Source organism: Zingiber officinale, chromosome 8B (assembly GCF_018446385.1).
Source record: "Zingiber officinale cultivar Zhangliang chromosome 8B, Zo_v1.1, whole genome shotgun sequence".
In the NCBI taxonomy this organism is placed as follows: domain Eukaryota; kingdom Viridiplantae; phylum Streptophyta; class Magnoliopsida; order Zingiberales; family Zingiberaceae; genus Zingiber; species Zingiber officinale.
In genome coordinates, this window is record NC_056001.1 from 64,980,319 (window position 1) to 64,992,366 (window position 12,048).

Genomic DNA, 12,048 nt, shown 5'->3' on the forward strand with positions numbered 1-12,048 from the left:
TCTTATTTTTCTTATATCCAGATCCTGGTTAGTATAGATACTCCTTTACCTTACAGTTTTTCATATGATATTTATTCAGGAGACTATACGCATATTTATTACTGCTGGTTATTATTTACTATGCATGTTAACTTGGTATTCGCTGAGGAGTTGACTCATCCCGTTGATATTACCATTACAGGTTGATGCTGTCAGAAGGTTTCAGTCGCTAGTCCCCACTTCGCGTCGCGATGATTTTCTAAGTTTTGGACTTATCGTTTCGTGTTATGTATCTACATATATACTTGTGATGTTGGATTATACTCGAGGATTTTATCGACTTCTAGTCTACTGCATTTGTTTTTCCGCTGCGTTGTTTTTCTCTGTAGTGTTTTGCGTTTTCCGTTGTGTAGTGGAGTAGGTGGTTTTCAAATATAAACTGCGTGGTTGTGTCAGCCAGATGTTGATATTATATAAACTGCGTGGTTGTTTAGTTATTTTATTGTTATTGTTCCGGCCGTGTTGGCCGAGGTATATGTGGCCCTGAGAGCAGTGTAGTGATGATTCATATTGTCATCCGTTGTCGAAATTTCTTCTGGCAGAGACTACTTGGGGCGTGTCAGCTCTATCATGCCTAGAGCGACTATATCTCTACAAGTAGATAACCACATGACCCGACTATGTCCATAGGCACGACCGTGTCAAACTTCCAGTAAGGAGCACGACCGTGTCGTGCCTAGAGGTACGACCATGCCTCCCTATTCTAGAGAAGAATATGACTCGGTTGTGCCCTTAAGGCATAATCGTGCCGTCCTCATTCGTCGTCTGCACGACCGTACGTGCTAAGGGTAGGGGCTCATGCCCCCTTGCTATAAAAGAAGAACTTCTTCCCTTTTTTACCTATCCTTGGTTTGGGAGCTCCATTCTCTTCCTTTGGGAAAAGGTTTCCCTTCTAAGAGAAATCTTAGAGCCTCCATCTTCGCCTATCCGCACCATCAGTCTACTTCCGGAGCAAGGGAGCACCTCTAAAGATGTCGGGTTTCAAGGATAAGCATTTTCTTCTCTCTATTTTCATATATTGAGTTGTAGTTTGTTATTTTCCTCATTCTTTGGTTGTATTCTCTTGTAATAAAGTATATTATTCTATTTTTAGGATGTAGGGAGTAATTATGATGTGTTATTGATGCATGAATTATATATTTGCTTATTTCCTTATTCAATGAAATGTTTATGACTTGTTCTATGTGTGTTATGTCTTTTTTTGTGTTTGACGAAATGTGTATGTGGTGAATGCATGTAGATGTGAGGGATTTGTCTTTAAGTTAAGGTTGACTGAATTAGATAATCGAGGATTCTTAGTGGCAGAGGATACTCATTTAACTAGACATTGTGTCCTTATTGACAAAGGACATTGATATTATCCCACTTTTTGGAGGCCTTGATATAAGGACCAATCCTTTGCTAGAGAGGTTAATTAGAGTTTTAAGATGTTTTCCCAAATTAATATTAGGGAGTGACTTGTGTAATATAGCGATTGTATGATTGGAGTGACTTGTGATAGAGTATCTTTTTAATAAGATTTTTTAAGTTACCCCTTCTACTTAATATCATTAATCTATCATTAGAAGTACATTAGATAATTCTAGCGATTGTATGATCAGAGACCCTAGGATATCTCTTTAATCGGACTTTCTAGAGTTACTTCTTTACTTAATAACATTAGAACGAGTGTTAACTCTGCGGTGTGCCCTGTGCGGGGTTGTGCTGAACTTTAATTAGAATCCCTACACGAGTGTAAACATGAAGTCAAGTAGATGAACAATTCATAAGGAAATTAACTAACATTATAGTGAAATTGAAACTCTAGAATCTTCCTCCAAAACCAACTTCTCTCTTCAATCTCTCTCTCTCTCTCTCTCTTGCTCTCTCAACTCTCTCTTCCTCTCTCTCTCAACCTTAGTTCTTAAAGCTTGCAACTAACCTTTGATTATTTAGATAATTTATTATGCGAAGTCAACTAGTGCTTAGTCAATAGTCCTTGTGGGATCGATATTTTTATTACTTGACGACAACCGTGCGCTTGCGACTTTACATCAAGTTTTTGACACTATTATTGGAAATTATATTTTTATTAACATTAGTTGATTAATATATGAATTGCTTTAGACACTTTTCTTTTGTTTTTAATTCTGCATTTTCTTTTTTATTTTTAATTATACATTTTTCTCTTGTTTTTAATTCTGCATTTTGATTTTTTTTCTTATATATTTTTTAAGATACCATGAGCACTACCATGAGAGATAGATCTTTAAAAGAATTTTTTACACCCATTTATGTAAGATTCAGATCTCCTATTGTGGCACCTCCGATAAAAGTTGACAACTTTCAACTTGACTCATATTTGATTATCATGATATGAAGTCACAAATTTGGAGGAGAAATTTCAAAAAATCCTTATATTCAATTGGAGATATTTCTAAAGTATTGCAATATGGTGAACTGTGAAGGAGTCTTTGCAAATGCTATTCGATTGTTAGCATTCTCTTTTAGTATTAAAGATAAAGTAAGAATTTGGTTGTACTCTCTTCCAAGTTGGGATCAATTGGAGCAACTGTTTATGAATTACTTTTTTTCTCCCAATATAACAACATACACGAGGAATAAAATCCAAGGCTTTGTTTAGGAAGATGGGGAATCAATATATGAAACATGCAATATATTTAAGGATTATTTAAGATAGTGTTCTCATCATGGCTTAGATAAATGGTGACAATGCACATATTCTATATTGGAATTACATTTTCGAGTAAGAGATTTTTGGATTCAATTGCAGGAGGTTCTTTGAAGAACAAAAATTTGGATGAAGCGTACAATTTAATTAATCAAGTAACATTGAACCTCTAAAAATGAGCAAATGAAAATTTGAATACATCTTCCCCAAATATCAAAGAAGCACAAGCCATACAAGCCATAAATGCAAGTGTGGATATTGAACAAAATCTTTTGCAACTGTCTAAGAATTTTGAAATTCAAGAAGAAATCATCATAAAGTCATAGAACAAGGGGTTCAAACAGTTAGAGGCTAAGATAGACAGATTGACTTCACAATGCCTCCCTCCCACCCAACTAAGGTCTAGTGCACATTATAATGATATCAAGTTGAGCAGTGGTATGTATATCGATGAACTTCAGGAGAAAGATGGATACGAATATGAGGAAAGGAATACAAGAGAATCACAAAAACTCACCTCCATCACTCTAGTTATGGTCAATAGGCCACCAATACCATTCCCTCAGCAGTTAATACAATCAAGACAAGCAATTTGAACCTCCATCACTTGGTCAAAAGGGAACTGTAGATAGGAATCAGAAATCCATTCTAATGTCGCAATAGAATATTTTTCTACCACCAATCCTATTCCCATAAAGGCAAGTGACAATTATGAGTGAAGATGAATTTAACAAATTCTGTGATGATAATTTAGTTGCATTTAAATTTGTTGATGTAAGTCAAGATAATAAATTTTCTGATGATAAAGTTAGTCAATTGCAAATTTGTAAGAATACTCAATGATGAAGATTTTTTTTATGAGAATGATCAATTTGAAATGTCTGATGAATAAAGCCGTCAATTTGGGTTGGGCCCGTTGGGTTGGCCCACCCCGTCAAATAATTTAAGCGGGTTGGGTTGAAATTTTATCAACCCAAGCCCGCCACGGGCCAACCCGCCTAGGCCCGCGACTTGCGCGGGTTGGCCCGCGACCCGCGCGGGTTGGCCCGCGATGGGCTTAGGTTGGCCCGCGGGTTGAGAAACACATGTGAACTAAGTTTTTTGACAATTTATTATCTTTCTTTGTTATAATTTTGAAATAAAAATAATACTTTTTATCTTACATAACTACTCGTTTGTGTTCATTTATATGTAAAATACATGTTTATGGATATATTTGGTTGATGAAACGTTTCCGAAGTAAAACGTTGAAAATATAAAATATTTTTTATTTTTTTTTAAAAAAATTGATAAGCCCGTGGGTTGGCCCGCCAAACCCGCAATCCGCCTTAGATTTGGTTGGGTTGGAAATTTCCCAACCCGCCAAGTTGATGGGTCGGCCTACCCTGCCTCGCCAAATGGTTGGCCCGCCATGGGCTGACCCACCCCGTCATAGGTTGGTCCGTTTGACAGCTCTACTGATGAAGTTGTCATTCCTTCAGTTGATGATATTAATGTAGTCGATAAGAGTGTACGGGTTTGTGCTATAGAAGTAACGTTTTAAAAATCACTGTTGGGTGCTACTCGGAATTTCGTTCTGTTTCCCTTGTAAAAAAAAATTTATACAAACACAGAACTTTTTTTAGCAACCCATGTACTTTTCAGAAGTTGAACTTGGATTGCAAATGAAACTTAACATTATTAATCCAAGTTTAACTCATGTGTTCTTTAAAAGTTAAATCATATTACAGAAGTTGATTAAATATTTATTTTAAGGATTGACTTCTAGGTCGTTGGCGAGGCACTCGACCTTCTTGGTTATGAGATCATCCACCACTTTCTAGATAAAGCCTTTCAAAGAAATTGAATATTTAAGCTCCTTACAGTAACTTTAGGTTTAACTACAGAGAGCACAATCGAAGCATAAAATTGAAATACAAAATCGAAACACAAAGTCGAAACACAAAATTGCTAGCCTCTTGTGTTGGTATTTTAGGATCCATACAAAGAAAACAAAACTAGTTACGTTGCGGAATAACTAGTTGTACCTTTCTTCGTAGACAAAGACCTCTTGATCTTCTGCCGTATTCCTCTCTTATTTTTGGACGTCGTGTGGGCGACGATTTACCAAGACAAAAACATCCGAACCCATTTTGTTTCCAAGTCGCCTACCACAAAAAGATGCAAAGAAAAGGGGTGCCTCGTTCTTCTTCTTCTCCTCTAAACCGTCGGCCACCAAGGTGCTTCGTCTCTTCGTTTTCTTTTCCTCCAAGCTCAGACCACCAAGAGAAGATGGGGCGCCGTCCCTAGAGGGAAGAAAGGGAAGAAGAAAAGGAAGTGGGGCGTCGACCCTAGAGGGATGAAAGGGAAGAAGAAAAGGATGGGGCACCGACCTTAAGGGAAAGGAGAGGGTTTTTAGTTGTGGAGAAAAACTTATCAATTCTTAATTGATTGATTGTTGTGACACATCCTCCTCTCCTTTTATAACCCTTTGTGTCAGATAAAAAAGGAGAAAAAGTAATAGATTTTTTTAGAATTCTGTTAAGAGAAAAAATCTCCCTTTTCATAACTCTTTTTTTTTCTTTATTGTGGTCGGCCCCTTGCTTGGGCACCAAGCAAGGCTTAGCCGATCCTATGCTGAGGAAACAAGCAAGGCTTGGCTGGTCTCTTTCTTGGGTAGGAAGCAAAATTAAAATGGGTGAATGCGAGACTTTATAGAGGCTACAACAGGGACTGAGAGGAGGAATTAGTTTTGGCCTCCTGATGGATTTGAGCTTCCTGTGTTCGACCCGAACACCCAACTCAAGTTCATCAATAATAACTCATACCACTAAAGAGTTATTATTGAACTACCGCACTAATCCTGTATTATAATATGGGCTCCTACTTATCATGAGTGCGTTAGTCTCCCTGTATTTAAGATATCGCATGTCCGTTAATTAAATAAGTTACTGACAACTTACTTAATTAATATCTAGCTCCAAGAGTAGTACCATTCAATCTTATTATCATGTCGGACTAAGTCCACCTGCAGGGTTTATATGATAATCCTTATGAGCTCCTCAAGGGGATATCATCAACCTAAATAAATAGGACACAGTTTCCTTTTATAATCAACAACACACCATATAAATGATACTATCTCCCAACTCATTGGGTCTATTGATATAATGAATAAATCTTACTCATTGATAAGTCAAAGAAACAAATACTAAGTATACGTGCACTACAAGAAAAATCCTCATAGACATCGGTGGAACAATAATAGTTTTAAACAAAAACCGATGTCTTTGAGTATTTTACACCGGGTTTTCAAAAAATCGGTGTCTATAAGCGCAGATTTTCGCTCATAGATATCGGTTTTTTAACCGATGTCTATGAGCGACTTTTTTTTTGTTAATAGACATCGGTTTTAACAGCGATTTTTAAAACCCGGTGTTAATGAACCAAAAAAAATAATTTAATTTTTCCATCAGCCAAAATTTATAACACTTCACAAAGTTCCCTCTAAACCTAAACCAATATCGCGCCCCTTCTCTCAGCCTAAACCTAAACCTAAACCTCCGACCATCTCTCTCAGCCTCATCTCCCTCTTCCCCTTCCTAGATCTCTTCCCCTTCCTGGATCGACGCCCCTTCCTCTGCCGATTAGGATCAAAACCACCTGCTTCGGTCCTAAGCAAAATCGCAGCATAAATCGTTCCATTCTGCCTCCTTGTCCGATCCTCTCTTCCTCCTCCTTCCTCTCTTCGCTCTTCCCGGCTAAGGTAGGGGCTGACGAGATCCGAACAGTGAGAGGACGCCCACGACCACCATGGCATGGTTGGTCGGCAACGTGAGGGAATCCGAAGGAAGAGAGAACAACACCGAGATCTCTGATCTTGTGTAAAGGGGTCTCCTTCTGAAGCAGAGAGATCGAGTGCAGTACGAGAATAACGAAGTTTGTCTGCCTGCTAAAACCCTAAAATTACAGGCAAAAAGGGCTCTCCGTGCTTCATTTTCTCCTTCTCGGCCTCTTCGCTCGCTGGGTACACGGTCATCTTCAAAACCTCTCATTTCCTCTTTTCATTCTTCTTAATCGTCTGATTGCTAAAGGTTGAGGATGGGGCTGGGGAGGGTTGAGGTGAGGAGAATAGAGAACAAGATCAATAGGCAGGTGACCTTCTCCAAGAGGAAGGCCGGGCTGCTGAAGAAGGCCTACGAGCTCTCTGTTCTCTGCGACGTCGAACTCTCCCTCATCATCTTCTCCAACCGCGGCAAGCTCTTCGACTTCTCCACCGCCTCCAAGTTTTTGTAATTTAATTTCCACCCTCTAGGTTTTTTTTTTAAAATTCAGTTTTCGATGCCTAATTCCACCCTGCTTCTTTCTGACATACATTTACACATTGTTTCAGAGAATGCGATGTGCTTATTTTAGATACTGGATTGGGAAGTGCAGAGAATCAAGCAAGAGTCAAGGAGTTACTTCATGTGGAGGAATCAAAACTAGAGGAGGACGAGGGTAAGTATTTTTACTCATAATATTATTTTAGTTTCTGTTCAGATCAGTTGGCACTTGATTCTGTGCTTTAGGAAATACCACTCCAGCAGTGAGATGGGTTTGAGATGATAAATATGATTGCATCCGATTAAAGCATTGCAAGGTGAGCTATATTCACTGTGTATTCCCCCTTCAGAGTACATATGTATCTGTATAGTAATTAATTTCAATATAGGCACATCAAATTACCTTAATTGTTTCTGGACATAGACTTAATCCTTTAGATTACTTTATTTTAATTGGTAGAGTATTTGCCACTACCTTTCTCTTATTCATTCTTTTGCTTTGCCGGTTGTGACAAAAATTGATTGGCATCGGAAAGAAGATTATTTCACTACTGTCGTTCCTAGTGATATCCTAATTATGAATTTTAGTTGTACTTATTTTTAGTCATTCCTAGTGCCTATTTTATATCTCAGTTTTGTTTCTTTCTTTTTTCTAATACACACTGACAAATTGGAAATATATAAAAATCATGACATTATACCTAGTTACCTAGCCTTTGAGGCTGGAATCAGGATGAAACCTAAAGTGCCCTGAAAAGTTTAGGCATACCAAATTCTCTTTTGTGTACCATAAAAAGGAGTTCCAGAGGAAGCAATAGAAGACCGGTTAGGTGTTTTAGTTATCTAATGTTTGGAACCTCACTGAACAAACAATCAGAATAAAAGACTATATCAATCCCACTTTTAGAATATGATGTTAGCAAGTAACTCCTATATTCCTTGGTCGATGTCTAGATATCATATGCAAGTTACACTATAGCCATTGGTTATGCACATTTATATTTTCTGCGTTTTATAAACCTTGAAACTCCCTTGACTTATTTATTATAGGTGATTCAAGAGCAATCTTGATACACCAACTCTCCAAGAAACACACACAAAATCCTTTTAAGAAGTTACATGGTCTTCCAATAGCTGCAGTTTTTCATCCAACACGGTCGATATTCTTTAAATCAACCAAGAATCATGTCTGTGTGTATGATCTTTTAAAGCAAAAGCTCGTTAAGAAGCTTGAGACTGGTCTTCGTGAAGTTTCTTCCATTGCAATTCATCCAGCAGGTAATTTTCTTGTAGTTTTTTTTCAGCAAAACTTGAATTCATGTGTTCTTTTCTTCATACAATGTTATTAGGCTCTGTGTTTTATTACTTTTTATGGTATCTTACTAACTTCTCGCATCTCTTATATGATGAATTTCCAATTTTTGGACCCTTCTCTTTAGAAGTATCTAATCTTATTGTGTATGATTTTTAATCTGCAAATCTACAGGACCCATCCCAAAGACATAACTAATGCCACCTTCCATCGCCTGTACCCTCTCTTTGCCTCAAGTTCCGAAGACTGCACTGCTTATGTGTTCCATGGGACGGTGTATTCGGATCTTAATCAGAATCCTCTCATCGTCCCATTGGAAATCCTGCGTGGCCACAACAGTTCTAATGACAGAGGTCAGTTGTGTTGCAAACTTTGTTATTTTCCTTGTTTTTCATTTACCGCGTCTAGATTAAGAAACTATGGCTTTCTAACTCAAATAAAAATTGCAATTCATGCCTATCTTAGACCTAACATTAACTTATTAATTGAACAGGTGTTTTAGATTGTAAATTTCATCCGAGGCAGCCATGGCTATTCACAGCTGGAGCAGATTCTGTCATAGCTTGTCGCTTTGGCCGGGATGAATCTACCGCGGAAAGAGGACGTCAGTGTGAGCAGAAGGCGGGCGGAAGGGTCGGCGTGGATGTACACGTTAAACAGCCGCTCGTGTCCGCGGAAGAACTGCTCCCAGAGAGCGGCGAACGAGAGGTCGGAATTGGTAAGGAACATGAACACAATCTTGTGCGGCGAGGCCATTGGAGGCTTCTGAGCTTATGGTAACCTAGTAAGTATGCTAGTCGATAATGAATATTGCATCTTGTTAAAAGATTTTTTGAATTATGATTTGTCTCTTACACCTTTATATGTTTTCTAGATGCCTCAAGGAGAAATACTAAATGCCCTTTATATATATCACAGCCACGATATCCCAAGAGGGCTTCTAGCAACAACATTCCTCTTGGTTGTGTTTAACTGCCTCAGCAATTTTCAGATATACTCCATGCCTGTTTTTGACAGCTTTGAAGCAGGTTATACAAGCCGAACAAATCGACCCTGCTCGATTTGGGTTCGATCTGGCTTCCGAGTATTTTATGGCTTCATCTTGTTCTTCATTGGAGTAGCACTTCCTTTCCTGTCTTGTCTTGCTGGCATCTTGGGTGGCCTCACTCTCCCGGTCAGTGTATATGTTAATTTTTCTAATTTTTACTAAAATCTTTAATTTTGTTAGCTTCGGTTATCAGTGTATGAGCTTTTATCTATTATTGCCAATGAAGGACTAACACTCTAATCATGTACCCATAGAATTTGCAGTTCCTTTCTCACTGTATGTACAAGTGTTGTGCATTTGTAAATTTAATGAGGCTAGTGTGTCTGCAAACTTGAACAAACGTTCTGATAATTTATAAGCTTTATGTGTTTTTTTAGAAATGTATTAAGGTACTTTTTAATGAATTTTCCCATGTTGTCCGGGTACTTCTATAGATTCTTCCTCATGATATTTTTGTTTAGTAGTTCGTAAATTTTAAAATCTTGCTATACCTTGATTCATCAGAGCATGGGAATGAAATTTGAGGTTTACAATCTTCGACTACCTGTTATCAATATGGCCTCACTCAAAGTATTTTATTAAGATTTTTGAACTTACGCATCACCTTCAGATTTAAGTTAGTTACTTTATTTTCATTATCTTTGAAGGACTATTGTTATTATATATTTTCCTGGTTTCTTGTCATGGTTATTCCTTATCCTCTATCCTTTATATACTTTCTTTTGCTTTAGATGCTAGAACAAAAAGAAAACTAATGCTTTGATTGAGGTTATGAAAATTCATAATTTTTTGTGCTCCAGAGACAAATTAATTCTTAGCGATGGATTTGGGTTCAATTCCATCAATAAGAAAAATAAAAAACAGTACTAGACATGATTTTTGTTTAAAAATTCATGCGGGCTATGAAGAATGCTCCTAAACAAGGAGACAACAATGTTAAACAAACATGTTAACAACATTTAACATCAAAATAGTGTTGTAAATACAGAAATTGATTTTCCTCATTATTATTCTTCTTCTCTGAACTTGGGATAAAAGCTACTGAGGTTCCTACACAATTGGGAGACTTTGCAAAACCAAAGTAACTAATTTATTAGGTTGAAATGATAGATAGATGAATATTATGGATACTGTTGTAAGAAGAATATTGTTGTAAGAAGAATATTTACAAAACCAACGTGTAAAATTCAACGTGTGTTGGAGCTAATATTTGTAAATATCTGAAGAGTTGAACTTCGCAATAAATTAGATGTGACGTGAATTGTGGGTACTTGGTGCATCAAGTGGTGTATAAGTTATTTGACATATTACTGTTGAAGAGTCAAAGGATTTCTCAATTTCATTCTTAATTTAAACAAGACATTTTTTTCACTGGCCTCTTAATTCAAGCTCTTTTTATGTTTCAGCAATTTGTGGGAATCATGGAGAGCAAGACGTGGATATGGAATAGGAAGTCCACAGGGAAGAACATTGGAGTTAGCAGTAATCAAATCATCTTTTTGATGGTTTATTACTGATTTTTGCACAACTAATGTTTTAGTATAAACAATTCTCGGACTCAAAGATCGATATCTTCTATTACTGATTTTGATTGTTTATTACTGGTTTTTTATTATTAATTTTTTGGATTATAAATAAAGAAGGCAACAACTCATCAGTACCAAACAAATTTTCAGCTTTTCTAGACTGAGCATATGTCTCTTCTTATGTTGGGAATCAATTTGTAAATGCCCATGATTTCTCTCAGAAAGGGAAGACCCTGGAGTTGGAGAAATCTGTAGAAAACTTGAATGAACAACTATCTTCTGTTCGCAGCGAGTCCAATGCTAAAGATGATCTTTTGGCAAAGCAAGCAAAAGTAGCTGAGGAAGTAATTTCAGGTTAGATTTTTTTTTTTCCTTTCATTTTCTTCCCAACACAGAAACTATGTTGTTTTAAGAACAAACCATGCATGATCTACTTGTTAGGATGGGAAAAAGCAGAAGCTCGAGCTCTGGCTTTACAGAAACAATTGGATGATGCCTTGCTTCAGAAGAAAATGACAGAAGAAAGATTAGTCGAACAGGATACAGAATTACAAGAATTCAGGCAGCAACTAATTTATTAGTTGTAAATACTGTTGTAAGAAGAATATTAGTTACTTTGCAAAACCAAAGTAACTAATTTATTAGTTTGTGTATTTTATGGATATTGTTGTAAGAAGAATATTTATGTAATTTGTGAATATTTGTGTATTTTATAGATACTGTTGAATGAAGAATATTTGTATAATTTGTGAATATTTGTGTATTTTTTTGGTTACTGTTTCGGAAATCAAATTTGTACTGTTAAAAAATACTGATATTACATCGGTTTTCCACCGCTGCAAAATTGGTGTTATTAACTAATATTACATCGGTCGTATACCGCTATCAAAACTGGTGTTATTAACATATAATATTACATCGATTTTACACCGTTGATGAAACGATGTTGTTAAGTGATACTACACCGGTTAATAACCGATTCGAACACCGGTGTCGTTAAGTGATACTACACCATTTTTAAACAGATGTATAAAATGACAGACATTTTACATCGCCTTCATAGACATCGGTCGAAAATGTAATAGACACCGGTGGAAAATCGATGTCTATGAGGGTTTTTGTTGTAGTGGTGTTTGTTATTATATCGG

At 36.8% G+C, this 12,048-nt stretch overlaps 1 protein-coding gene and 1 non-coding gene across 2 annotated transcripts; one reads left to right on the plus strand and one right to left on the minus strand.

Annotated features, from left to right (window-relative positions):
• Positions 1-2,628: 2,628 nt before the first annotated feature.
• On the minus strand, positions 2,629-2,736 carry LOC122018260. Its single transcript, XR_006121687.1, has one exon. It is a non-coding gene; the product is annotated as a small nucleolar RNA R71 (small nucleolar RNA).
• A 4,054-nt stretch (positions 2,737-6,790) lies between these two features.
• On the plus strand, positions 6,791-7,292 carry LOC122013912 (MADS-box transcription factor 1-like). Its single transcript, XM_042570125.1, has 3 exons — positions 6,791-6,981; positions 7,083-7,189; positions 7,261-7,292. The coding sequence occupies exons 1-3, from the start codon at positions 6,791-6,793 to the stop codon at positions 7,290-7,292; spliced, it is 330 nt and encodes a 109-aa protein (XP_042426059.1).
• Positions 7,293-12,048: the final 4,756 nt, after the last annotated feature.